Below are 24,604 nucleotides of genomic sequence, written 5' to 3'. Positions count from 1 at the left end.
TCCCGCATTAGTCAGACACGAACATGAGAAATGTGTACGTCTCTCGAAAGTTGAAGCATCCGTTGATCTCTTGGAAGCTCAGGGACAGGACAGCTTGCCAACTTGAGACAAAGCAGCCAGCCGGCAGGGGCCGTCTTATCACGTGGGATTGGAGCTGTCTGGCGCCAAGCGGCCAGGGCTTGGCAATGAAAGTACTTTGTACACAGTACGTACTCCAACTTCCCCAGGAAAATTCGCTGCCCCACCATGAACCCCTCCAACATTGCCGTGGGCACGGCTGGACATAACGGCGAGTTTCCTCCCTGCCAACTCCAGATCTACGAAGATAGTTAGCCACCTATAATGTCGGCGTCTATCGATTCCCTCGAAGCGCTTAACTCCGTTATCGGCAATGCGCTTGTTCTTGTCAGTCAACTCGACACCGTAGTGTCCAACATTGCGACGCAGAAGCAAACCAACCACGAAAACAAACCCGAGCCCGCGGACGAGCAGCTTGCTGCGGCAACTGGCCCTCTCGATGCATTATCTCTCGCACACGATTCAACCGCGTTAATTAAGGCTCACTCCACCAAGATCTCTCTCCTCATAATCAACGAGCCGTTCACCCCAACAGCGATTGCAAAGGTCCTTCGAGAGCTTGCCGATGGCCCCGTGCCCAGCTTGGCCGCTGCAGTCGAAGTGTGCACACCGGAACGGTACACGCGCACCATACAGCAGGACCTAGCTTGGCGAGCCGGTCGGGTACTCAAGGAGGTGAAGCAGCTTTTGTCGCGGATTCCAAAAGACGGCAAGGTTCTTTCCGACGCTAAGAAAAATGCTTCGGCCGGGGCGGCAGGGGGCAGAGGCAGCATTGCCACGACGGGCGTGCTGTGGTCCGCTTGTGATGACGTTATGGCCTTCGCTAAGCGCGGATTCGCTGGGGCCCTAGCATACAAGGTTGAGCAGCTTCGGGACACGCTCAAAGATGTGATGGAGGAGCTAAAAGAGTGGGGAGAGGAGACGGACGATGGCGACGACGACGAAGACGAGGACAGCGAGGATGAGGAAGGCGATCCGGTTTCCGAGGCCACTGCACAGCTTGAGTCCACCTCGATATCTGGGACGCGAGATGCGCAAGACATTCTAGACGACCTGATGAACTGCCAGCGGCACATCCCACGCGACGACCCAGAGAAAATTCGGGAGCGTCTAGACTCATGCCTCAAGCGGCTGCGCCTAACCACCCTGCTTTACCAAGCTACGGTGAAGCGCAGACTCAAGCCATTGCCACACCTGCCCCCGGATCTGCGTTCGGAAACCCAGGGTCGACTAGACGAGATTATGTTTGTTCTCAGAAGGATCCCCGAGAGATTCGGCAGCCTCGCTCTGGCATTTTACGAACTGGACCGTTCTGAGATTGACCGGTTGATGGACGACTGTTTCTTTGACGCATTTGCTGCCTCGGAGCTACTAGTCAAACCGTGGGAAGGCGAGAAGGACGAGTTCACTGACTGGGCGTTGCGCTTTCAAGTAGAGATAAAGAAAGGTTAAAGTAGGGGTTTGTTGCGGCTCCAACCCCTCGTTCCCATGTGATGACCCCCGATCGCGCAGCGTACGAACTGGCCCTGTAACCTAGCCCATGGCAGAGAGTGCGGACCCCGCGGGGCAAATGCATTGATGGTTGTGTTTGTGGATAAGTATTTAGTAGGTGCAAGTTGGGTCTAGCTCCTATACTACGAGGTTGTAAATCACCATTCGCCTTTGCGGTTTGGCTCAACTCGTGATAGGAACATTCGGCAATAAGTGCTATCGAATAGGTAGACGCTCGCTTCCCGGCTTCCGTTATGCCCGCCTGTTGGGGCAGCAGAAATCGTGTGTTTTGTTCGAAGTCACTCCGCCGAACCGGTACGTTCCCCCCTCGAACCGGAGAGCGGATGCCGTTTTACAATGGCTACAAACGAAGATATTTTCCTTGCGGTGCTAACTATGCCTACCCAATGCGGCCTACCCAATGCGACCCTCGACAGAGAATGGTCAAAGGCGGACGCGAGTTCATGGTAGGGACGGGTCGAGGGGTTGTGTGAGAGGGGAATAACTATTGCATGGCTAGAACAGTCTCACGGGTATCCGGAGGGTGTGCTGCTGGGAACGTTTGGTCCTGGGGCTTGAAAGGAAAGTGAACATCAATGTTGTGCTTACTAGTAGCCTTCAATTATTTAATGGTCCTTGCTCGCCAGACTTCCTTCTGGTGTGCCTCTCGTTCTGACACCGTACGTTGCTCTTCACATAGAACAACAAATGGTTCATCGAGGACCTTGCTTTGTCCATGCGGGTAATAACTAATTAATCGAGGACGTCGAGACGACTCGAATCGCGTGCGTTGCTATGATGGCCCAGGGTCTGGCGATTATTTGTTTATTCAGGAGCTCCAGGACAGCAACACTGCGTAGAAAGGGATTCTTGGGATCGAAGGAAAAATTGCAAAACAAACAAAAGGGTAGTTTCCGTACTTGAAATTCGAGCCTTCTAGCGCCCGCTCGATTCCTCCAGGGCCTTTCTAGGTTGGCCATCGTTGCGCTGACACTTATTGTGCTCTGTTAACAAACTTCCCTACTCAACCAAGCCCGGTTTGAGAATCAACCTTTGGTCTTTATTCATTGTGTTCTTCTTCTTTCCGGCGACTGGCCTTGCAATGGAACCCCTCAGCCCGATCTTAAAAACACCAACTCGAATACCTCGACCGACCTTCGTGACCGCGTCACCCCGAACCCCTTCCATCCGCGCAGTTCCCTACAGCCCCATGAACGAAGTCGTTACTGCTTCGAGGATGACTGGGGGTTACTCGCCGACAAGCTGGCCGTTCCCTAAATCGGCCAAACGCTCATCACTGTATGACTGATTGCATTAGCACCGATCGACTTTCCTCGCTGATCGCATCCAGGGACCTTTCGGAAACAACCACACAGCATTGCGATGCGCCCGATGCTGACCGTAACAATATTAACCGAACTGAGAACACAAGACTCAGTCATCAGGCTACGGCCTCCGGGGCGAGCGAGGCGACAATGACCCGAAGTTTCCAAATGCCGAAAAGCGAGGTATCGACAGCCCGTATCCGCGCCGATGTTTCCCGGGATTCGGTCGAAACTCAGATATACGCACCTAGGGACGACGAGAGAAATGCGACATGTAAGGACATTTCAAGAAGCTTAACGCATAGAAAGTATCATCGCTAACCTGTCCTGCTTCAGCGGAACTTCCTCGACCGAGCAGCAGCGGGCACTTGCTCCAACCTACAGCAGAGGTTTTGGAGCGACCTATGACCCCGACCCCGTATTCATTATTGCGCAAGGTGTCTGAAGTTTCCGAACCTGGAGATACTGGAAACGGGGACGATCATAGCCCCAAAGACGACGCGCAGCAGTCGATTTCTGCATCGCACTACCGAGAAGCCATGCATCACCATCGGTCGGCAACACACACTCCGCTGGACACGGTAACGCAGGACCGCGAGTTCGACGACATAAATGCTGAGCGCACGGAGACCTCCAGCGTGATCCATTGCACGCCTGTTCCGCGGGATGAGGAAGGCCGAGTGTTGTCCCGTCTGCGTCCGCTCTTTCCGACAAGCATCCCCAAGAACGAGCCCCAGAACACCCAATGCCTCGCGGCTCCCAGCAGCAGTGTGCAGGCCGAATACGGTGGTTCCGATGGCGGTAACATCGCCGGTACACCCGAGGGGATCATCATACTAAATTCGGCTGGGATGCCAGAAGCCACGGCCAATGTCGGGATCTCGGCGCGAAACAACAGTCTCTACTCGCGGAGACCGACGACAATGCAGAGCGAGGTCCCCGATCTCGAATCTCTCCGCCTCGGTCCGAGACTGCGCCATAGCCGTTTGCCACTGAGCCCCAGCATGGCCACGAACGCAGGACGGAGTGTGCCGAAAAGCACGAGGAAGATGTGGAGTGCCCTTGCCCGCTCGCGCAAAATGATGCTCGCCGCGGCCATTCTCTTGGAGTTATCCATTCTCAACGTGGTTGCTAGCGTCACAGCCGTGACTGCCAACCACATCGAGCACGGGTATGCCGGCATCGGGCTGGTGGCGTGGGCCGCCGTGAGCGGTGTCTTTGTTCTGACCTTCGGTGCTCTCCTGGGCGTTACCGTCCTGCAGTACCGCAGGATGAACAAGGATCTCGTCTCGGGGGAGAATTGGATCGAGATGCATCTTCGGTCTCGACCTCTCCCTCCCCGACCCCAGGGCGAGGATCGCAAACAAGACAGCGGTGCCACAGAGGCCTGGCAGAAATTTGTCCAGGATCACACCCAGCTTCGCCATTATGTTGAGTTCCTCGAGAGCCGCATTGGCATACTCGAGGAAGGCCAACCGAACATTGGCGAGCAGAACGACGGCCCTGATACTGACATGACGGGCGTTGGGAGTGGGCCTACTTCCGGCAATATGGAGAACGCCATCGGCCAGCCCAGCGGCACGAATGCGGACGGCGGCGCCGGTAACGATACCCCGAACGCGAATAAATTGAACGTGGGCGGTTCCTTGTCACGTCGCCAACTACTTCAGCCAGAGGACTCGGTCACGGAGCCCGAGTCATGGCAAGGCAGTGATGGCAACGCTACCATTCCCAAATCGGACACCAAGGCCAGCATCCTCACCGAGCTGTGTGAAGCGGTCACCGAGGGATACAGCCCCTTGTCTGGGATGCTCCCGGGTTCACCCCAAACCCCACAGACCCTCAACAACCACACACCCTCGGGTCGCCGCGGCAGCACTCTCCGCCACCTGGCGCTGCCTAGCAGAGCCGTCTTTCACCGGCATGAGGTGCAGTCGGTCGACATTCCAAGGGGTACGAAGGATGGGATCTGAACAGTTTTCAGTTCTAGACCCATCACCTTCCTAGTTGAAAGGGGGAAGAGGAATGAACTGTGTTGGGATTGACAACCTAGTGAAGTCAAAGGAGTGGAACTTTGTTCAACTACACTAGACTACCACCCACTTTGGGGCCCATGTGTGTAATACGAGAGCGCTTGCTCAACGAACGACCTTAAGCCACGCTCGTAATTGTAGATGGTTTTAGTTAATGAATATCGTGCACGAAAACGCTGATTAGGGATGTGGAGATCAGGGAAGTTGAAGGGTCTTGAAATGTGAGAGCCATAATTCCTGGCCACCAGGCTTTTGTACTAATCTGCCGAGTATCGAACGTTTGCCTCGGTGTCAAAGGCTGCCCGATACTCAGATGACCACAACCCCTAGGTGACGGGTGCCATCTACCGGAACTCACCGGTCTTGGCGGTCAGGTTCGGTATATGTTGGTCTCGGCGAGTCGGCGGTGACTAGATTGCTCGGGCCATGCGAGCCTTATTCTCTCTGTATCTTTTTTCCTTGCCCGCAACCTTTCTCCGCTTCTTCCATGACCGATTGAGGTCTCCGCGGTTCTTCCAGAACCAATTCTGGAAGTCGCTAGCCGGCTTCCCATCACCCTCCCCGCCCTGGGTTGTTGGGCTGCTCGGCGCAATCTGATCATCGCGGTCCCCGGCCCCCTCCTCCGTCCCCTCTTCATCTTGCTCCTCATTATCGTCCTCGCCTTCCCACGGCGTGAACCTCCGTTTGGGATGTGCCGTGTCAGGGGTGGGTGCGGCACTTCGGATGCCGCGCAATTCAAGGTCGTGGCGGGTGTAAGGAGTCAATGGCACTTGAACACCCGGAGCTTCGTCGGCATCAACATCCACCTCTTCTCCCGCGCTTTCGTCGTTGGCGCCAGCAAAGAAGCTGAAACTTTGACCACCTGCGTCTGCCTTGGGGGTTCCGCCGTCTTGCTTGGCGCGTTTGTACAAGGCTTCTAGTGGGTGCACCTTGGGCTCGTTTGGGGTTGCTGGCGGGATTTTGATCGATAAACTGCGGGTTGAACCAGACGACCTGGGCCGCGACTGATCGGGTTTGGACGGCGGTGAAGGAGGGTCATCCGCCTCTGCAGGCCCGGAAACTGGTTCGCTGTCCCCAGCAGCACTTGGGTTTTCCGGCTCGCTTTCCTCATCGGATTCCTCGTCACTAGAGTCTGTTGTAGTCTCCTCGTCCGGTTTCGTCTCCTGGGCCTTGACTTTGGGTTTGCTTGGAAGCAAGATTTTGGCTTTCGGAGGCGGCCTGGTCCGCACGGATTCTACCACTTCCCCATCCTCGTTCACCCAACCCTTGCCGTCTACAAACTCCAGGGGCGCAGTTGACTGGCCGGTGGGCGCTGCCGCTTTGAGGAAAGTCGGGAACTTGGTAGTCTTCTCAAACTCGTGAATGACCACCTCCCGTGACTTGCCCTTCTTTTTCGTCGGGGTGGACTGGTGTGTGTCGGCCAACGGCGTGGCATTTGCGGGCAAAACGGTCTTGACTAAACACTCGGCATGGTCGGTATATTTCGATTTTGTGCGCTTCTTCCTCTCTTTTCCGGCTTTATCTTTGTCTTTTTTAGACCTCCTCTCCTTGGGCTCGTCGGCGCTGGTCCATCCGCGCTTGATTTTTCGGTCGTCTTCCAAAACTATACCGCTGAGTTCCTCGGCATCACGCTTCCTCTTCTTTCTCTTGTCCTTTGGCGGGAGCGTGTCGTCGACCTTGCTCTTGGGTATCTTTTCTTTGGCCATTGCAGCTGGGCCGAGTGGAATGGCAAGACAGGGCGGTCTTGCGCGCTCAATGCGGATTTTGACGCCTTTCAACACCGATCCGTTGAGTTTTTTGCTTAGTTTTTCTGCGTCCTCGTGAGGCAGCTCCAAAAAGCCGTACCGTTTCTCCGGGAAGGTCTCGAGCACGTGGTAGGAAATGTTGCGAGCCTTGGGGAGCAGGGTCGATGATAGGGCGAGTTTAAGCAGGTCGGCGTCTAGCGGGGTGACATGCAGCCGGACATAAGGGGAGCCGTCAGAAGCCGGCGCGGATGTGGTGGATGATGCCTCAGCTCCTTTGTGGTTTGTCATGGCCGTCCTGCCATTTAGGGTGCTGGCAGTTATCGAATGCAGACCTTAGAGGTGAAAGCTGAACGTGATTGGGAAAGTTGACCGCCTTTGAATTCTGCTTGCAGCACGCGGGCCGCCAGCTGCCTGTCAGCTGTTCCGCCAATTCGACCGCTGGCTTTCATGACCCACTTTGATCGCCTGGACAGAACGAGACATTTGCTTCAATGATCGGGATACCCAGCTACATTTCTCTACGAACACTGACTTCTAAAAAGAGAAGAGTGACCACCTTGCAGTGTGTGAGTTTACTAATAAAGCCGCTCTAACAATTTTACGGTCATGATGACGGCAGAGTCACGGCGAGAGCTCAGGCTGTGGAGAGGAGAATGCTAGATTAACTACGAGCGAAAAGGGTAGGCCATTTGTACATGTTGGTCTTCAGACCCTGTTTGCATGTACTGGTTAGATATGCTATGCCGTATGCTCTCGGGTTGGTCCACGGCCATACCCGGCGCACAGCCGACGGACCCCAACCCGAACGGATCACGTTTGCTGATGAAGATACGAGGAAAGAATAGCGAGACGGAGACCGGGAAACGGAAACGGAAAGGAGGTGACCCGCACCCACGAGCTGTGTTTTAACAGGCCCCATGCTCCCGTCTGGGCGGTGATCACGGACGCCATGGAAGCCGAGGTAGGCTCGGCCCTCAAAGGGGCCTCTATTGGGGTTTCTGGCCCCATGCGACGATTCTTGGCTCGCTTGTTAACAGACCACAAAACTTTGTATCATATGGCGGCATGGACTTACACAGTGATATATCCGTGGATGCTTCGATCCATCAGGTCTTTCTTCACGTCGACTAGCAGTTGCTCCACGTCGGCCGGGGTCCAGCCAAGTGACCGAGTAAACACAGTCATGGTGATTCCATCGATACCCTCGAGGTTGTTGGCCATTTGCATGGCACCCACTGCCTTTTGCTCGTCACCTTTTGCCCAAGTGTTCATAGGGACGGCAAACTTCTTCTCCCCAAGGTTGACAAAGCCGGCCTCGGCCAAGTAATTTTTGCAACGCAACGCCTCTGTGGCGCTGCGGCCCATCATTTGGATTCCCCGGAGCAGAAGTGCGTTCCATCGCTGCAGGGCTGTGCCTTCGATGGACCCGTCGATGGACTGGAAGTAAATGATGGTCTCCTGGGACTCAACCCAGCCGCCGGGGTTCAGATTGTTGTAGATCGACTCAAAGAGGAGACCCCAGTCCTTCTTGACGAACGGAAGTATGTAGCGGCCGTGGATATAGTCGAACTTATGGTTGTGGACCCAATCGTCATCCACATCGTCAATCTCAAAGCGGCAGTTCGTTGGCAGGTAGTCGGGTTGGATAGGGCTAAGATCAGTGCCCAGGACCTCCGAGTTGGGGTTCTGCTCGGCTTTGTGAACCCACGTTAGATGTTGCCCAGTAAGGGCCGAAGACACAGGGAGTATGGTCCACGATCTCCTCAGACTAAAAGACACACCTACCAAACTCGATAGCCCAGACACCTGTTCCTGTTCCAAGATCGAGCACACGGCGAGGCCGCTCAACCGGCGCTAACCCGAGCTTCCCTTTAAGTAAGAACTTCGAGATGGTATGCTGGAGATCTAGCAGAGGTCAGAGCTGGGACTGCCTAACAGGCGAAGGGGGCATGGACTTACCTAAGCGGTTCTGCTCTCTCTATCGTAAAGATGGTCAGCTTGATGCTTTAGTTCTGTGAGATTCTTGAGCAAACCTTGTCATTGGGAAGGAAATACTCTACCGCGAGAGTTAGCACAGCTACAGATTTCTTTGCCAAGGGTCCACTTGACTTACTCCCTTCCTTGTACTTGTGAAACGTTCGGCCATGTTCCTGAACGAATTTGTACACACTGGAGCTCACGGAAGCGCTTGTGGCCGACCTAATATAAATTTAGCAACCGAGCTGCAATCTGCGTGCCGAACCGTATGTTCTACGAAGTATGACTGACGCTCCAGAGTCCGAGACAAGCGGGCTGGTAGTACCGCCGTCATGATCGACCTGTTGTCCTCAGTTAACACAACCCTGTTGCTGGTTGCTATTCGAGCATACACTCAGATCAACCGAGAAACCACTAAGCCCAGTAACAGACACGGATCCTTCGTCTTGGTCTTGCGACTCTGTGTCCGGGTTGGTGGTAGACGAGAATGCTGTCGAGCTGGGACCGTGAGTCTCGGCGCTTCGTGTTTCGGCTGGCAACGGGTGGGAGTCTGGGTCTCTCGGGTTGGACATCATCACTGTATCCTCGGGATTTGTCATGGCCAATATGAGGGATAATTCTGGAAGGTTGGTATGCGGAGGTGTATGTCTCCTTGGCGAAGTATGAGCTGATTATTTTGTGGTAGCGAATCGCGCCAAGCTCGAACCAATCATGCTGGACAGTCCCGACGATACGCCCCCTTGACTGAGGGCCGAAGCACCTGAGATCCAGGATTGCAAGATACGAGGAGCATCTAAAACAGCAATGACACCATTATACAGATGAGCAGAGAGTTAGTAACACGTACAAGAAGCAAACCAAAACCCTATGTAACCAATTTCCCCATGGCGCCATCCCATCCCGCAAGTCGACCGGACCCCATCGGCGCCGCCATATGATTCAAGGGAGCTCTGTTGTTAATTCTGTTGATTACGGTTGTTTGGCTGCTCCCGGACATCACCACCCGATGCTCGCCACCAGACATCGCCGCCCCATCGCATCAACCGCTCCGCAGCTCCGGTCGGCGTTACGGCGGGTCGGACGTCGAGGTAGAAGACTGGTTCACCGGTCGGTTCCGGAGGTGCCGAGTAGAAATCGATCACGTAGCGAACCTCCTTCTTCTGGCCGTTGATATTGCGCGAAACGAACCAATCGTGGCGATCAAAAGGCGGCTCGGTGCTAAACACAGGAGTGTCAGTGATCGGTCGTCCCACAAACATGTTCGGATCCGACTTACCCAAATTTGGATGGATATACCCGCCCCAGAAGCTGTAGCATCGCTGCTTTTGGTGTCATGTCTTTTGGTCTGCCTTGGAATCTCACGAGGGTCGGTTGCGACTGGCCGCCCTCCTGAGCCTCCAGCCGTCTCAAGGCCATCGGCGCATTCTCTTCTCCGCGTTTGCTGACTTCCCAACCCCGGTATAAGCCCCTGCCGAACCTGCGCTCCCAGTCAACGATTTCACCCCAGGCTCCCTCGTTCAGAAAGTTATGGACTGCGACCATGCTCTCGACGGCCGTGACGTCCGTGTCCGTGTAGCCCTTTCGCAGCAGCGCATTGTACATTTGCTGAGGCGAAGGGTACTCCCAGTTGCTATCACCGGCGCCTCTTGGGATGGAAGACTCGTCTCGACTCGTCGGCAGCGCATGAGTCTGGTCTGGGGCCCGGTCTTGAGAGATGGACTGAAACATGTAGTTGAGTGGGTTGAGCTTGGAGAGCATTGACGGCTCTTGTCGCTGCTCCGAAGACGCGCCTTGACTATCATGCGGAACGGGACAGGCGGATAGCGCTGCGTTTGCGGCGGGGTTGCCGTGCGGAACAGGGCAGGCTGGGGGCACTTGGCTCGCGGCACGGGCAGGAGCAGTGAAGGCATCGGCGGTGGACTTGTGCATAGGGCATCCGGCCTAAAGGGAGGATTTGGTATTAGTAGGATCATGGATCGACCCGGCCAGGTCCTGACTTACGGGCGGCGTGCCGGCCCCAGATATGTGTTTGTGCGTTGGATCCGCCTGAGGGACAACCGGGGTGCCTGAGGAAGTGTCGGCCCAAAACCAGCCCATGGCGAAGGTAGTTCGTGGTTTGAAATACGGAAGTCAGGGGATAAAGTATAAGAACCTTGGAAATGGCTTAACCTGGAGCCGTCGGGAGTGCTGGTTCGACTGCGGAAGGAAGAGGGATGATGACGATAGGGCGATTGCGGGCGATAACGAGAGAAAAAAATGACGGGGATGATACGGACCGGCAAGGATGACGCGCATTTCAGCCCACGCGCCAAGCCGGCTGCCCCGCCCAGCACTCGCAAGTCACATGCAAGGATAGGAATTGTTCGCAAGCTGGGTCCAAGTCGACCAAGCAGCGAGGCATTACGACTGCATCATTGTCAAGTATCAAGGACCGTTGAGGGGTATCATCATTTAAAAGAGGTGCTGAAGGGCTATCGTCTAAACCTCGCCCCTCGGAACTGATATCAAGCCTCACTGAACTCGCTTCGCAGGGCGCTGTAAGTTTAGTTAGACATTCGGGGAGAGGAGATCGTAGCGGACGCATCTTTCGACCTGTTCTCGGAAGTCAGTGGTGTGGCTTTAAGGAAGATGATTGGAGACAAAAGACCTACGTCTTCGGCGCTGGCCTGCATGAACCTCCTCGTCTCTAGGCCTACCCAAACCTTCAGCATATGGAAGTCGCCCTCCTTGACCATGTCCTTGCCGCCCTGGGTGCCGAGTTGTCTCAGGATAGGGAGCGAGCTGCTGAGGAGGTCCACATCAGGGTTTAAGCTGCGGCCAATACCCTCGAGCAGCAGCATGCTGATAACCACATTGACAAAATCCCCTTCCAAGCGGACATGGTGCTGCCTCACCATCGCCAGAACCTCTTGCAATATGTCCCCAATTTTGACGTTTCCCAGTGCGAGTGTTCGGCTCTTTACGCCCAGCACTAGGTGCTGCATCTTAAGGGCGAACACCTCGCCATCGAGAACCGCATCAGGTTGCCGGCACCGCTCGCACATGAGGTGACCCGCCTTGTAACCGTCGAACTCGGCCACGGCGCGGAATAGATCGAGGAAGTTGCGCCGATTCGTGCTATTGAGCTCCGTCACAAGGCCCGTGTCGATGAAGACCAGCTGTGGCCTGAATCCCTCGCGCTCGATCTTGGCCAACTCGGCGTCCCAGAGTTCCTTGTTGTGGTGATGCGGGCGCAGTCGTGACAAGACCTGCTCGGTAACGTCTGCCTGCTGTCCTACACCTGGGTTCTCAGGCGCACGTCGAAGCCGTAGGCTGGGTCGGTCAGCTTCGTAAAACCGCACCATGATATTTCCAGGGTGGAGATCGGCGTGAACAAAGTTGTCAAGGAGAAGCATGCGCAGAAACGCGTCGAGACCTTCGGAGGCGATGTCTTGCTGAAACATGCCTCCCCCGTTTGCGATAAAATCGGCGAGGGGTATGCCGTACGCGAACTCTTCGATGAGCACATTCCGCGTGCAAAATTCGGTATAGGGGAACGGGAACCAGGCCGTAGTTCTTTCCTTGAAGTTCTTGCGGAACCTGGATAGGTTCGCCGCTTCAATGCGCAAATCCAGTTGCAGTTTCATCATTTCCCCAAACTGGTCCACTTCGTCAGGCAAAGATAGCCATTCCATGGTGGGCACCACGTTGAGTACGGAGGCGAAGAATCGCATGATCCGGAGGTCGCGCCGCACTGTCCGCTCGACGCGGGGGTGCTGGACCTTGATGGCAACATAGGAAGAAGGGACGCGCTTTGGAGTGCTTTTGAGAACAGTGTCGACGTTTTTGCGGACGTTATGGCGGAGATCGGTGGGGTGCTCGGGAATGTCGACGTCTCCAGGAAGGGCGAGGTCAGGCTTGAGCTTCGCTTTGTAGACCTGAGCAATGGCTCCAACACCGATTGGCTTCTCGTCGAACTCATCAAAAATGTCGTCGAAATCACGCCCGCCAAAGGCATGTTGGAGTATCCGCTTGGTCGCATGCAAAGAGTGGGCAGGAGCGTTGGCATGAAGTTTTGACATGATGTCACACAGTTCATTGGGGAAGATGTCGGACCTCGAGGCAGCCCATTGCCCAAGCTGTCGACACTGAGTGTCAGTTACCGGGTCGTGATCATAAACGGGGATTGTATTACCTTGATAAAAGCCGGCCCTGCCCACTCCATGGCCTGGACTAAAAAGTTATACCACCACAGAGTCCCCGTCCGCTCGTTATCGCGCTCGGGTAAACGGCGCCCAGCCCACATCGCCGGTACCGTTAGTATGACGGGTACAAATATGGCGACGAGTTGCAGAAAGCGAAAGCCAGTACAGATTGGCTCCCATATGTAGAGGTCTACAATCAAGACCAGTCGGCGCCGCAGCGAGCGCAATGTCCCATCACGTTCGCCAGCCGTCTTGCGAATCTCGGCTCGGGAGACCTCGAGCATGCGCTTCTCGCCAGTATCGTTCGGGCTGGCGCTACCTTTCTCGGAAAGCTCGACAAATGTAGCAGCGGCCAGCCCACTGCCTGCGGTCGCCATTAGGGTTCGTGGGGCAGCGCGGTGGGTCCTCCATGATCGCGGTCGAGCTCGAGGACTGGTATGGAACAGGAATGTGCGAAGGTTTGCGCGGGCAGGTCGGAGAGGGTGTCTCAGGACCTTGGAGGCTGGCCCATGGAAGATTGGTGCTTCTGGGTGGGAGAAGAGCCGACCCAGAGCGAAAGCCAACCTCATGTCGCCGCGGCTCATCGGAGGGGGGGTTCTAAGATATTTGTGTTGATCGACCGGGCAAAGGCATTCTCATCGTCCTCGGAACCAAAATATGGTGAATTGTATTGGACAAGCCGCGCGCGACATGACGATGTCAAGCGCTGCTTAGGGAGTGTAGATTTCGAGGTGGTAGCGGATCGGTTGGCGCACAGAAAGATTGGCCCGTGACGTCGTCGAATTGCCGCGCAGACCGGAAGAAGCGGGCCAAGGCCGTTTACGGGAGCGCCCGGGCACGCGGTCGCATTCAACTTCGGGAATGGATCGCCGAGATTAACCGACCCAAAATCTAGACCCACACTAACAGAACGACCTACGTCATCTTATCTGCAGCGTACATATGTGCTCTGGCACGTGTTTTGTCCATCGGCAAGGGGGTTCATGAACTGTACTGGGGAGTGGAAGTTATATATAGCGTACACGCGAAACTACTCGTGTATGATGCCCGTCTTAACTCCTAGTAATGCCCGTTCTAGAGAATCTGGTCTTCCAGGGCCGATCAATTTGGGCAAATTCCCTAGTCTCCCTCGCAAGGTTCATCGGGCTCCTCCCCGGCAGTAGATGAGCTGCCTCGTCGAGTCTCGACATGAATAGCAACTGCGTTGAGAGAGGTCTACAAATGGAGCGAGTTAGTCTCATCGCACGGATTTCCATGTCACTTTCCAAACCTATCACTTACTTTGCCATTCCCGTGCCAGACCTCTATCTCCGGCCCTACTGCGGTCTTCCCATTCAAGGTCAATGACACAGGGCCTGTGATGCGATGATCGTACGGCACTTCGAAGTACGAAACAGGGTTTCGGCTTGTTGTCTCAAACGTCACTCGACAGGCGTTTCCGATCGTGACAGTGATACATGCGACCCCCTTCGTTACTGCCATGACAGAGACGACGTCTTTGGCCCCGTGAGTGGCCGAAACCGTACCCCCTTGGCCCCAAACTGTTGCTAGGAAACTTTAGTCTCACCACAAAAAATGGAGAGGAAAAGCACAAGCTCACCGGAATGTTGCTGGCCACGGATCGGGACAGTGCGGTACCACGCAATAGCGGTGTTTTTTCCGTGCCAATCAATGTCGGCAGTTCCGGACTTGAAGGCGGTAATGAAATAAGGTAGAACCGCCCTAAACGCAGCGTGGCAATGCCCAGAAACGTACGTTTCTGTGCCGCTGACTACCTGTGCCGACGACGAGTCACAAACGTAACTTGATTCACCAAAGTCATTCCCTTCCTAGTGTTAGAATTGTCGTAGGGATGGATGGTGGTGTAATTCTGTAGAGCGTACAGGTAATGATCTGGACAAAATCCGGCATGACTTCTAAGACCTGCTGCCAACGATCATGCCAAAGAGACTCGCCGGAACAGTACCAGTTCTTATTCCACTGGGGGAGATCTGGGCCTGCGATTAGATAAAATAATGATACAGATGGGGATGTAAACTTGCCTGTATAGAACCAGGGACTGACACCCATCATGTACTTTTTGCCGCGGAGGCAGTCTTTGTAAAAGAGGTCCTCGACGGTGGTCATCTTGGATTGCCCAGGTTTCGGCCAGGCATCCCAGGAAACTTTGCGTTTCTTAGCTTCGTCACACCGGACTGAGAACGTAGGTACGACTCACAAGCCCCTTCAATCAGATCCAATTTGTGGGCAACCCCATGCGGTCCCAGACTTGACCAGTTTGGGATAAGGCAAATGGCTATCTCATTGCGCACAGTAAGCCAGTTGGGAGCCCAGTCGGAACCTTCGAAAGTCGAGACAAGGGCTTTTCCGTCGACCATGGTTTGTGCAGGGGATGTCTGATACCGGCTAATCAAGCTGACCACCTGAGGCACTGACCAATATCCAGCCGCCATGCTGCCCCGTCGACGGTCAGCGTCCAACTGATGATTAAGGGTGGCGATGCAGTAACGACTTACTCAAATGAAATGAACATGGAAAACCCTCCACACTTCTCGGCTGCTTCATAAGCATGGTCGAGTTGTATACTAGTCCAGTGGTCCGAAGGGCCAATATTGAGAGCAAACCCGTCGATGCCGGCCGCTTTGGCTGCCGCCACATCGTGAACCCAGCACTCAGGTGGATGGTCGCATGCGAGGCCGACCTAAATGCCACGGAACGATCAGTAGCGGTCTTGGACGCCACTTCAACGAGGTACTATGTGAAACTCGAACCATGTAGTGAGCAAACACTCTACGGCCCGAATCAGGCACCACCGGCCGATGATTGGTATCTCTGATTTCAAAGGGGTGTCCCATCACGTCCTCAAGTAGCCTGCCTCGCCGGGATGTTAGCGTAGGTAGTCGCCAACTATGTGTGGCCTCGGCGCCGGCGGGCGTACCTCGGGCTGGGATCGGCTTTTAATAAGGCGAAACATCAAGGTCCGAGAGACGTGAATGTGTCGGGCCCAGGAGGGAAGATGGCTGTCTTCAACGGCAATATCACAAAACTGAAATTATAGCATTCAGTTCAAGTCCTGTTGAGAGTACTGTAGTCATACGAAAAACGACCCGCTTGGTCACTCCCCACTCGCGGAAGACTCGGTCCGCCCAGATTCTCATGCCTTGGCTCGGAAGATGGGGTCGAGATTCGTGTTGTGTGCGAGAATTTTGGAACCGAGTTGAGGTTCAGTAATTGTTCTTTTCAGTTACTCTGAGGGCTGTTTGCTTGAACAGCCTGGTAGCGTTCAACTTTGACAAGCTGGGTTGGAAAGCTTTGAGCCGAAAATCGCCATCAATTTGACAAATTATGAGGCTTGCATATTTCACCGCATGACGGAAACGTGTGCATTTAAAAGGTTCTGGAGACCATGACCGGGGGTCTTTACGGGGAAATTCCTATTGCAGCATTTAAGTGTACTTTTGTTTATCAAGTCAGACCAATTTGGCACAAGCTGCGTTGCAAGAAGCTGTTGACGGTTTGTGAGGGCTTGCCCCACATTTCCGTTCCGGGTCGCACCGGACCGGAAATAAGAATATCCTACAGCCCTGCGATTTTGGCTCCGCACAATTCAATCTTGGTGAAATTTCGCAACTCCGCAACCTTCTGCATCACGACCCGACGACCGATTCTCCCACCCATCACACCAGTCGATCAGTCGCGAAAATGGATTCCTCGAAGGCCCCCGTTAAGCTCGTCAAGGTCACCCGTGTCCTCGGCAGAACCGGTGCGGATCACCCCGCGATCTAGCCCCTCAATCCGCGCTCGGTGCTGATTTGGAAACACAGGTTCTCGTGGTGGCGTCACTCAGGTGCGCGTCGAGTTTATGGACGACACAACACGTTCTATCATCAGGAACGTCAAGGGCCCTGGTATGAACCGAAACTACGTCCGGTTGATCGACGAGCGACTAATCCCACATGTGTCCAGTTCGCGAGGACGACATCCTGGTTCTTCTCGAATCCGAGCGTGAGGCCCGCCGCCTCAGATAAAGTACGGTTGTTTCTGGGGTTGGGTGAAGATGGGAAAGTGGCAACAGCTTTCAGCTCCCTTGTCGGCCTTTTTGGCGCGACCGTCGCCATAAGCTGCGACGAAGGAAGGATGGGATGTCAAGGACGGGCGTTCGGTAGAACGGTATCACCATTATTGCTCTCCACAAATTCTACACGGCGCTGACGCTGCGCCAATTCCTGCGGATACCACGGTGCTACGGCTCGGTTTGGGTGATGATGGGCGCCGAAGGACATAATTCTAGCGAGTTTTCGAAAGCATGGAGCCCCGGTACCTGCAAATCTGGTGCCTGTGTTATCCGGACCGTATGCTCGCTAGCACGCCCGCCAACACCCAGTCTGAACCGCCACCGAGATGGGTGATACATGGCTCAGCGGAGTTCATGGACATTTGGGCAAGCCGGCGCTATGCGGGTAGAACTGGTCACTGCAGCAGTCCGGGGGTGCTTTGGAGGCAAGTTCTGACAATTCAATGACTATCCCCCCGGGCTTTCGGTGATATATCTGAGCGGTACCTTGCTGGGTACTCAATGTTGGCTCACAAACCTTGTTATCGCTGTGGATTATTCGACTTCTCGCTACAAATGCCATGGCCCAAGCTTGATATTATGTCCTCGAGGCATACCACTTAACAGCGCAGTAGCTCCTCATAGACCGCTTTCAGGGTCTGGTCCTGCTGAGTGCTGACAGTTTATGGGATTTCGCCCTATGACGACATGTTTTACGCGTTATATCAAACAATCAAAAGAAGGAAGGACCGACGCTGTCATCCTCGCGTTTTCTCTCACCTGTTTCCAAGAACCGGGTCGTATCCTTCCGGAAGCGAAGCCGCTCTCGGTGGTTGAACCCGTTTGGTGTTCTGCGCCTAGCGTCGCGGGATCCAGGGGCACCACCGCCGCCGTCTTGGCAGATCCAAAACACACCAGAGTCCCAATGGATGGCTTGCACCCCGCTGGATACGACCTCGGGTGGCTTGTTGCGACCTGGGAGCTGGGATTCCGGGGTCCGGCTAGAATTCCTCCAATCGCATGATTCTCATGTTATTGGCGCGGCAGCGAACTCTCCTTGAACGGAGCACCCCGAGATGCCAGGCCCATTATTCAAGCACTATTTATATATTTGGTGCCAGCGGTAGCAAAAGGTCAAGATGTCGCCGTCCGGACCAAGCACGTCTCGCCTCTGCCACCTTTCTTCGCCGCGCTCTGGGTAACCAAGCCTTGTTTGAATGCCCAAGATGGCGCTCCGATCCATCGTCCGCTTGTTTGCCCTGTCCGCCTCCGTTTTCGCACCCAGTGTTCTTGGTGCTTTCGGTTATACTTCATCTGGTGGCAATTATGTTGTTGATGCCGGCTCCGCCAACCCCCTGGTCTTCTCCGTGAGCCAGTCGAACTGCGACATCAAGTCCATCAAGTATCGCGGAACCGAGCTTCAGTATGGCAGCACCGGTACCCACATCGGCTCTGGCTTGGGCTCGGCCACTGTTTCGATCAGCCAGATTAGCGGGTCGTCCCGGTATATCAAGGTGACATGTGTGACGTCCACGTTGACGCACTACATGGTGGTTCGGGAGGGCGAGAGCATCATCTACATGGCGACCTACATCACCGCCCAGCCGTCGATAGGAGAGTTGCGGTTCATCGCCCGTCTGCTTCCTGACAAGCTGCCCGGCGAGCACCCCTACGGCGAGGTCTCAAACACGAACGGTGCCAGTTCGACTGTCGAGGGCTCCGATGTCTTTGTGGTCAACGGGCAGACACGATCCAAGTTCTACTCGTCCACGCGGTTCATCGACGAGGACTCTCATTGCGTGTACGGCGGCAGCGACTTGATGCACGTTTGCATCATGACCCCCCAGCAAGAGTCCTCGTCTGGAGGTCCCTTTTTCCGGGACATTGACTCCAACAACGCCGGGGCTTCGACAAACCTCTACAACTACATGAATAGTGGTCATGTGCAGACGGAGGCATACCGCATGGGGCTGCATGGGCCTTATGCCATGCAATTCTCGCGGTCCGGGATCCCCAGGGTTAAGAGCCTCGATGTTTCTTGGTTCGGAGAGGTTTCTGTCACCGGATACGTGCCGGCTTCTGGCCGTGGAACGGTTCAGGGAACCGCGAGTGGCGTGCAGAGTGGCCTTGAAGGTGTTGTTCACTGGTACAACAGTGCTGCGCAATACTGGGCGAGGACGTCGTCCACCGGGGGGTTCACCTCGCCGTTGATGAAGCCAGGCACGTACACGATGGTTCTATACCAGACCGAGTTCAAGATTGCCACCGGCACTGTCACTGTCTCTTCTGGCAAAACCGTCACCCAAAACATTGCCGGTACTTTCAACACATCGCGGAAGACTCTCTTCCAGATCGGCGAGTACGACGGCCAACCGACAGGATTCCGCAACGCCGACAAGTTCCTTCGGATGCACCCGAGCGACAGCCGCATGGCGAGCTGGGGCCCCCTGACGTACACGGTGGGCACCTCGCAGCTTTCAGACTTCCCCATGGCCGTCTTCCAATCGGTCAACAACCCGGTGACGATCCGCTTCAACCTGGACAGCGCTCCAGGAGCAGCCACGCTGCGCATCGCCACGACCCTGAGCTTCGCTGGAAGCCGCCCCCAGGCGGTTGTCAATAGCTGGAGTGGTCCTATCCCGTCAGCGCCGCCCAAGATCGACAGCCGCGGTGTGACGCGGGGCGCATACCGCGGGAACGGGGAGGTGTATACCGTTAACATCCCTGCCGGCACGCTTGTCGCCGGCAGCAACACCATCACGATTAGCTCCGTCTCTGGCAGCAGCGGGGCGACGTTCCTGAGCCCCAATTTTGTGAGTCTTTCCCCCATTCCTGTGCCATAACTTTGCATGTCTCTAACCGGTCTACGCTCGGGATAGATATTCGATGCTGTTGAACTCTACACAGCTTGATCTCGGGTTTAGTTAACTGGGTAGGGATGGTAAAACTGCCACATCGGCGTAGCCTTAGCCTAACCTTACTCCCCGCAAATTAATACTCGAAGCGCTGCTTGGTTTTGAGGCCACGCTAGAGTCAAAAGTGAACTCGAACTTTGTAATATTGCAGTAGACGAGCTGTGCTGGTATTAATACAGGGATATCAAAGTGACATGATTGGGCCGTATTGTCCAAGACTCCCCATCGATTTTACCTCGCCAGAATGCTGAGAAGAGTTCGGATGGCCAAGGGATGCCAAGCACTTGATACATCTTCGAGCACATGTATCTATTCCACTCATCCGAGGACTATGCATTGAAGCCCACTTCAACACATGCGGTTGGACCGTATGCTATGGGGTGGCGGCTAGACGATGTTGGCACCCCTAGTCTGCTTCCGGCAGTTGTAAAGATGAGGTCGGTTTGCATCTGCGGCCCGGGGATCGACATCTGCAAGATAGCGGTCTTGGTGTTGCGGGCCATGTACCTGCCTGATCGAGGTAGTGCGTAGGGGGGTCATCCAAGCAAACTACTCGATCCGGAAATACACCCCGGCGGAGAACACCGAGCATCGCATGTGGAAGGACATGGAGAGTCTGTTTCAAATCCACTACTGGGCAACTGGGGTGGGCCCCCTTTTGCAGTCGAGGGGTATAAGTTAGCATGAAGTACTTAGTAGCAGCGTCTGTTGGTGCACACATTATCGTCAGACATCCGAAGGGAACTTGCCACAGTCCTTTAAGCCACCCTCTGCACGACCAATCATGCATCTCCCGGTGGTTCTCGCTCTGCTGGCCGGTTCGGTGTCGTCGGTTGTCGCTGCACCTGCTGCTGAGTCGCAAGGGGCGGATACTGGCCTGCGTCTCATCAAGACCTCTCCTGAAGATCCCGGGAAATGGGTCACAGAAGAGCAAAAGATCAGAGACTACAAGTCCAACGGCATTGGCTTTGTTGATATTACCGACATTACCGACGACGATGTACTTGCGGCACTGTCCGCCCCTGACACTCAACAGGAGAAGGCACTCTCAGCGCAGGCTGTCGATTATCCCTCCAGCGTCGGGCATGAGGGCGAGGCCAACCCCCTTCTAGCACAGGTGTCGGTTACTAGTCCGAAGGACTGGCTAAAGACCTTGACTGAGTAAGTTTATAGCTACACTCGACCAACTGGGAAGTCAACTAGTATGATGGAGAGATACTCTTACTGATGATTCACCCTCGCACACAGGTTCTACAACCGCTATTACCAAAGCTCATACGGCACCGAGGCAGCGACGTGGCTCTTTGACACGGTCAAGAGCGTTGCCGCAGAGAACTCAGCCATCTCTGTCACGCAGTTCGCCCATTCCTTCAAGCAGCCGTCCGTCATTGCGAAGGTTCCCGGTACCACGGAAGACTTAGGTGATGACCCACCCGCTTTGAAAAAGCACTCGACAGGGAGCGGGTTTGCTGACTTTGCCGTTATGGCCGATATCAGTCATTGTCTCGGCCCATTACGACTCAACCGGTGGTTCCTCCAGCGCGCGGGGGCCCGGAGCCGATGATAACGGCTCCGGCGTCGTGGTCCTTCTCGAAGCCCTGCGCGTCTTGGCCAGCGCCGGATTCAAACCGAAGAACACGCTCGAGTTCCATTTCTACGGCGGGGAGGAAGGTGGTCTGCTCGGCTCCCAGGACGTCTTTTCCGATTACAAGTCGTCCGGAAAGACGGTGCTCGCCGTCCTCAACCAGGATATGACAGGCTACTCGCCTAGCGGGAAGATGTCCATCTTCACCGACTACGTCGACTCGGCTCTGACGGCCTATGCCCGGGTCGTGGCCACCGCTTACATTGGCGCGACCACTAGTGATGCCTGTGGATATGGATGTTCGGACCATGCATCGGCTAGGTCCAACGGATTCCGTACGTTTTCACGTCTTTTACGCGGTTCTGTATGGATTATTAACAACTGGCTTCTCTAGCGGCGGCTTATGTTTGCGAGGACAAGATGGATGCTTCCTCGCCGTACATCCATACTTCCAGAGATGTAAGTTGCGGGCCGTCACACGCTCAGGGTGCTACTTTGAATCTGTGCTAATCTCAAATATAAGGCTTACTCGACCATTATGTGGGATGCCGTGCTCCGACACACCAAATTCACCGTCGCCTTCCTGGTTGAGGCATCGTTCCTCTGAGGGATAAACGATATCTTTGGAACAGGGGAGCTGGCTTGGGTCCTCGGCCGGTCAATACTCAAGTGGATGGAACGAGCGGGAAGATATCACGGGTTTGGGTAGGGCGGAGATCACATGCAGAGATTGGTAGCATCTATTGGTTGTTGCTGATGAGGAGCTCGATGGTTGTCCTTTCCACCCCTGGATAATTACTGCAATTGTTTCCATTTATCTAGCTCCCAACTTTGATACGGCCTTGAATGTCACGCTCTGGGGAGGTCAAGTGCTTCTTCTCTATCGGCAAGAAGATCATCAGTAGAACTCCCAGCGGTGGCCCCTCCGAAGAGGGCATCCATTTCCTCAAGCGGGAGCCCCTTTGTCTCCGGATAGAGAAGGTAAATAATAGGCACGCTGACTAAGTTGATGGCCATGAAGAAGAAGTAAATCTTGGAACCGATGTTGGCAATGCCTACGGGCCATATCTGTGCAACGATGATGGCACCAGCGGCGCCACAACTAGCAGCTAGGCTCAACCCACGGGCGCGTACAGCGGTCGGGAAAATCTTGAGGGAATGTCAGTCAGTTGCTCTCATAGCAGCACTATTGTTGGGTTTCCATACCTCGGCGCCGTAAACCCAGGCGGCGGGACCGAAACCCATGCTGAAACCCAGCGCGTAGATAAAAATGAAGACGACACAGGTGTAGTCGGCGGCTCGGTTGATATTGTTGGGGTAGGCCAGCGGTAGTGCGCCGTTGATCTTAATGTTAAGCATGGATTAGCATCAAGGCTGATACGTAGGTAAGGTATTCATATTGCCCAGCCGTGTGGACGGACTTACCAACAGGGCGAACGCCATGACGATGGCCCCAGCGATAAGGGTGAGGCGGCGACCGACTTTGTCGATGATGAGCATTTCGATCACGGTACAGCCGGTCTTTAAGGTGCTCTCAATACCACCAGCAAGTAGAGACACGCGGTGACCGAAACCCAAAGCCTTGAACAGGACTGGGAGGTAGTATTTCATAGCCATAGCGCCGCACATGTGAGCCATGAACTGCAAAAGCGCCGCTCGCCATAGACGTGCAAAGAGGGCGCGATCGGAGAACAGCGAGATCCATGTGAGGCCCGATATCCTAAACACGGCGACGGAGCGTTCGATCTCGGAGAGTTCCGTCTGTACTTCATCCGCGGTGTAGTAACCTTCTCGGTAGAACTGCAAGGTTTCGAAGGCTTCCTCGACCTTGCCGTGCTCAACGAGCCATCGGGGACTGATGGGGTGGAAGAGGGTCATCAGTGAGCATGTCCACGCTCGGGTTAATGATGCCACGGGGATGTACTCACGACTCGCGCATGAACGGAAGCGTGACGATGAAGACCAGGGCTGGGATAAATGATGCACCGAGGGAATACCGCCATCCCACGGACTGTCCCCGGCTGTTGTCCCAAAAGGTCATGACATATCCGACCCTATAGCCCCGTCAGTACAATAATAACCTATCTAAGCTTTACTGGACCGGGGATATACAAACCAGAATCCGCTAGCGAGGCCCGCAACAAAGCCAACATGGTTCATCACAACGTATCGCCCACGCTGTTTTGGCGGGGCTATCTCGCTGTGATGGGTTGATATATCAGCAACAGGATCCCATATACCGGCCCCCCGTAGTAGAAGGTTACCTTTGGTAGAGTGGGACACTCGTTGAGATGATGGCGGTCCCCATGCCAGCGACAATGCGGCCTGCAAGAACCATGCCTAGCGCATGCGACCCGGAGGCACCGGTTTGAAGTGCCTGGCCAAGGCATATAACTACCATACCCGCGAGAGCGGCATAGCGGCGACCACACCTGTCGGCGGCGGGGTGGGCGAAGAATATGTAGCTCAGCCAGGAGCCGAGATAGTAGATGGCCGTGATGAGACCGCTTCGCGGCGCATCAGGTGCTTGCAAAGCCTCCTTGAAGCCGGGATGGACGAGTACAGACGCTAAGACGCCAACATTGTATCTGAAAACGGTATTTGTTAGCCCACAGGGAGTGAAGGGTCGAGGGGGGCTATCATGGGCGCCGAAATCAAGATTCTGACCGCTCCTGGTGAAAAGGGGTGTTCTTTACCCCCAAACAAAGGACCCCAAAGCTAGAATCAAGCAGAAGGAGTGCAGGCGCCAGTAGGCCTTTGAGAAACTAGTTCTTGCCATGGTTAGGCGGTAATAACGTCGAGGCACCTTGACTGCCTTGCGTAGACATGGAGTCGTAGACCGTAGTTGGTCTGCTGTATTATTACGGCGGCTCGGCGGATATCCAAAACAAGAGAATCGAGCAGCACAAAAGACGGTGGATGGCTCTCCCCGTCTCGCAGCGGAGGGGACACGGAAGCCAACTGCACTAGTACGTACTAAGGTTCTGGGCACCGTTCGTTGCAACCCCCGCCCCGGGTTGCACCAGTGTTGGCGGGAGGCGGCACTTTAACTGCCGAGGGCGGGGATGCATGCAGCATGGTCCCCTCACCTACCCACCATGGGGTAGTTTTGTGATTCCCGACGAGTCACCGAGCCACACACGACGCGGCGACGACGAACCTAGTATTGTAATTAGGTGGTGGTAACAAACGAGCTCAGAGGAAGTAGATGGCCGTA

At 55.0% G+C, this 24,604-nt stretch overlaps 11 protein-coding genes across 11 annotated transcripts; 5 read left to right on the top strand and 6 right to left on the bottom strand.

The window, feature by feature from the left end:
- Positions 1-256: 256 nt before the first annotated feature.
- B0H64DRAFT_402133 (uncharacterized protein) lies at positions 257-2,002 on the top strand. Its single transcript, XM_062804214.1, has 2 exons — positions 257-1,883; positions 1,982-2,002. The coding sequence occupies exon 1, from the start codon at positions 343-345 to the stop codon at positions 1,528-1,530; it is 1,188 nt and encodes a 395-aa protein (XP_062658472.1). The 5' UTR covers positions 257-342; the 3' UTR covers positions 1,531-1,883; positions 1,982-2,002.
- Positions 2,003-2,671: 669 nt separating this feature from the next.
- B0H64DRAFT_324024 (uncharacterized protein) lies at positions 2,672-4,867 on the top strand (the record flags this gene model as incomplete). Its single annotated transcript, XM_062800638.1, is given in 4 exon segments — positions 2,672-2,868; positions 2,888-3,168; positions 3,231-3,447; positions 3,532-4,867. 4 exon segments carry the CDS (start codon positions 2,672-2,674, stop codon positions 4,865-4,867), a joined length of 2,031 nt encoding a protein of 676 aa, XP_062658471.1.
- A 235-nt stretch (positions 4,868-5,102) lies between these two features.
- Positions 5,103-7,012, bottom strand: B0H64DRAFT_198643 (uncharacterized protein). Its single transcript, XM_062799215.1, has one exon. It carries the CDS (start codon positions 6,958-6,960, stop codon positions 5,338-5,340), a length of 1,623 nt encoding a protein of 540 aa, XP_062658470.1. The 5' UTR covers positions 6,961-7,012; the 3' UTR covers positions 5,103-5,337.
- A 152-nt stretch (positions 7,013-7,164) lies between these two features.
- On the bottom strand, positions 7,165-9,273 carry B0H64DRAFT_402124 (S-adenosyl-L-methionine-dependent methyltransferase). Its single transcript, XM_062804213.1, has 8 exons — positions 9,042-9,273; positions 8,941-8,990; positions 8,786-8,871; positions 8,706-8,728; positions 8,632-8,650; positions 8,458-8,577; positions 7,748-8,366; positions 7,165-7,689 (listed from the first exon to the last, which is right to left on the bottom strand). Exons 1-8 carry the CDS (start codon positions 9,246-9,248, stop codon positions 7,659-7,661), a joined length of 1,155 nt encoding a protein of 384 aa, XP_062658469.1. The 5' UTR covers positions 9,249-9,273; the 3' UTR covers positions 7,165-7,658.
- Positions 9,274-10,967, bottom strand: B0H64DRAFT_402118 (cytochrome c/c1 heme-lyase). Its single transcript, XM_062804212.1, has 3 exons — positions 10,651-10,967; positions 9,926-10,590; positions 9,274-9,867 (listed from the first exon to the last, which is right to left on the bottom strand). Exons 1-3 carry the CDS (start codon positions 10,744-10,746, stop codon positions 9,606-9,608), a joined length of 1,023 nt encoding a protein of 340 aa, XP_062658468.1. The 5' UTR covers positions 10,747-10,967; the 3' UTR covers positions 9,274-9,605.
- A 38-nt stretch (positions 10,968-11,005) lies between these two features.
- B0H64DRAFT_402117 (ABC1 family-domain-containing protein) lies at positions 11,006-13,608 on the bottom strand. Its single transcript, XM_062804211.1, has 3 exons — positions 12,824-13,608; positions 11,301-12,767; positions 11,006-11,241 (listed from the first exon to the last, which is right to left on the bottom strand). The coding sequence occupies exons 1-3, from the start codon at positions 13,415-13,417 to the stop codon at positions 11,197-11,199; spliced, it is 2,106 nt and encodes a 701-aa protein (XP_062658467.1). The 5' UTR covers positions 13,418-13,608; the 3' UTR covers positions 11,006-11,196.
- A 482-nt stretch (positions 13,609-14,090) lies between these two features.
- On the bottom strand, positions 14,091-15,688 carry B0H64DRAFT_324436 (glycoside hydrolase family 71 protein; the record flags this gene model as incomplete). The annotated part of the gene is made up of 6 exons (XM_062800652.1): positions 14,091-14,380; positions 14,434-14,658; positions 14,717-14,998; positions 15,052-15,287; positions 15,350-15,534; positions 15,605-15,688. The coding sequence occupies 6 exons, from the start codon at positions 15,686-15,688 to the stop codon at positions 14,091-14,093; spliced, it is 1,302 nt and encodes a 433-aa protein (XP_062658466.1).
- An 847-nt stretch (positions 15,689-16,535) lies between these two features.
- On the top strand, positions 16,536-16,861 carry B0H64DRAFT_418635 (ribosomal protein S28e; the record flags this gene model as incomplete). The annotated part of the gene is made up of 3 exons (XM_062805329.1): positions 16,536-16,596; positions 16,658-16,741; positions 16,800-16,861. 3 exons carry the CDS (start codon positions 16,536-16,538, stop codon positions 16,859-16,861), a joined length of 207 nt encoding a protein of 68 aa, XP_062658465.1.
- A 1,057-nt stretch (positions 16,862-17,918) lies between these two features.
- B0H64DRAFT_402103 (Rhamnogalacturonase B, N-terminal-domain-containing protein) lies at positions 17,919-20,024 on the top strand. The gene is made up of 2 exons (XM_062804210.1): positions 17,919-19,700; positions 19,767-20,024. The coding sequence occupies exons 1-2, from the start codon at positions 18,105-18,107 to the stop codon at positions 19,797-19,799; spliced, it is 1,629 nt and encodes a 542-aa protein (XP_062658464.1). The 5' UTR covers positions 17,919-18,104; the 3' UTR covers positions 19,800-20,024.
- Positions 20,025-20,531: 507 nt separating this feature from the next.
- Positions 20,532-22,116, top strand: B0H64DRAFT_476328 (uncharacterized protein). The gene is made up of 5 exons (XM_062808144.1): positions 20,532-20,963; positions 21,051-21,223; positions 21,300-21,722; positions 21,782-21,846; positions 21,911-22,116. The coding sequence occupies exons 1-5, from the start codon at positions 20,587-20,589 to the stop codon at positions 21,992-21,994; spliced, it is 1,122 nt and encodes a 373-aa protein (XP_062658463.1). The 5' UTR covers positions 20,532-20,586; the 3' UTR covers positions 21,995-22,116.
- A 120-nt stretch (positions 22,117-22,236) lies between these two features.
- B0H64DRAFT_443977 (general substrate transporter) lies at positions 22,237-24,166 on the bottom strand (the record flags this gene model as incomplete). Its single annotated transcript, XM_062806748.1, has 7 exons — positions 22,237-22,536; positions 22,594-22,731; positions 22,813-23,242; positions 23,316-23,441; positions 23,504-23,587; positions 23,652-23,975; positions 24,084-24,166. 7 exons carry the CDS (start codon positions 24,164-24,166, stop codon positions 22,237-22,239), a joined length of 1,485 nt encoding a protein of 494 aa, XP_062658462.1.
- Positions 24,167-24,604: the final 438 nt, after the last annotated feature.

This window comes from Chaetomium fimeti (assembly GCF_033439085.1).
Source record: "Chaetomium fimeti strain CBS 168.71 chromosome Unknown B0H64scaffold_5, whole genome shotgun sequence".
Classification (NCBI taxonomy): Eukaryota; Fungi; Ascomycota; class Sordariomycetes; order Sordariales; family Chaetomiaceae; genus Chaetomium; species Chaetomium fimeti.
The sequence above is the reverse complement of the archived record's forward strand: the minus strand, read 5'-3'. Positions and strand labels throughout refer to the sequence as shown.

What these genes read in the sequence shown, in the direction of transcription:
- B0H64DRAFT_402133 (XM_062804214.1), top strand. Translation starts at nt 343, where the DNA reads ATGTCGGCGTCTATCGATTCCCTCGAAGCGCTTAACTCCGTTATCGGC.
- B0H64DRAFT_198643 (XM_062799215.1), bottom strand. Translation starts at nt 6,960, where the DNA reads ATGACAAACCACAAAGGAGCTGAGGCATCATCCACCACATCCGCGCCG.
- B0H64DRAFT_402124 (XM_062804213.1), bottom strand. Translation starts at nt 9,248, where the DNA reads ATGACAAATCCCGAGGATACAGTGATGATGTCCAACCCGAGAGACCCA. An exon ending in GTTTCTCGGTTGATCTGAGT is followed by an intron (nt 8,991 to 9,041) that starts GTATGCTCGAAT and finishes TGAGGACAACAG; the next exon opens with GTCGATCATGACGGCGGTAC. An exon ending in TGTCTGGGCTATCGAGTTTG is followed by an intron (nt 8,367 to 8,457) that starts GTAGGTGTGTCT and finishes GGGTTCACAAAG; the next exon opens with CCGAGCAGAACCCCAACTCG.
- B0H64DRAFT_402118 (XM_062804212.1), bottom strand. Translation starts at nt 10,746, where the DNA reads ATGGGCTGGTTTTGGGCCGACACTTCCTCAGGCACCCCGGTTGTCCCT. An exon ending in CTGGGGCCGGCACGCCGCCC is followed by an intron (nt 10,591 to 10,650) that starts GTAAGTCAGGAC and finishes TCCTCCCTTTAG; the next exon opens with GCCGGATGCCCTATGCACAA. An exon ending in GTATATCCATCCAAATTTGG is followed by an intron (nt 9,868 to 9,925) that starts GTAAGTCGGATC and finishes TCCTGTGTTTAG; the next exon opens with CACCGAGCCGCCTTTTGATC.
- B0H64DRAFT_402117 (XM_062804211.1), bottom strand. Translation starts at nt 13,417, where the DNA reads ATGAGCCGCGGCGACATGAGGTTGGCTTTCGCTCTGGGTCGGCTCTTC. An exon ending in CAGGGCCGGCTTTTATCAAG is followed by an intron (nt 12,768 to 12,823) that starts GTAATACAATCC and finishes CAGTGTCGACAG; the next exon opens with CTTGGGCAATGGGCTGCCTC. An exon ending in TGCAGGCCAGCGCCGAAGAC is followed by an intron (nt 11,242 to 11,300) that starts GTAGGTCTTTTG and finishes TTCCGAGAACAG; the next exon opens with GTCGAAAGATGCGTCCGCTA.
- B0H64DRAFT_402103 (XM_062804210.1), top strand. Translation starts at nt 18,105, where the DNA reads ATGCCCAAGATGGCGCTCCGATCCATCGTCCGCTTGTTTGCCCTGTCC. An exon ending in CGTTCCTGAGCCCCAATTTT is followed by an intron (nt 19,701 to 19,766) that starts GTGAGTCTTTCC and finishes CGCTCGGGATAG; the next exon opens with ATATTCGATGCTGTTGAACT.
- B0H64DRAFT_476328 (XM_062808144.1), top strand. Translation starts at nt 20,587, where the DNA reads ATGCATCTCCCGGTGGTTCTCGCTCTGCTGGCCGGTTCGGTGTCGTCG. An exon ending in CGGTACCACGGAAGACTTAG is followed by an intron (nt 21,224 to 21,299) that starts GTGATGACCCAC and finishes GGCCGATATCAG; the next exon opens with TCATTGTCTCGGCCCATTAC. An exon ending in ACATCCATACTTCCAGAGAT is followed by an intron (nt 21,847 to 21,910) that starts GTAAGTTGCGGG and finishes CTCAAATATAAG; the next exon opens with GCTTACTCGACCATTATGTG.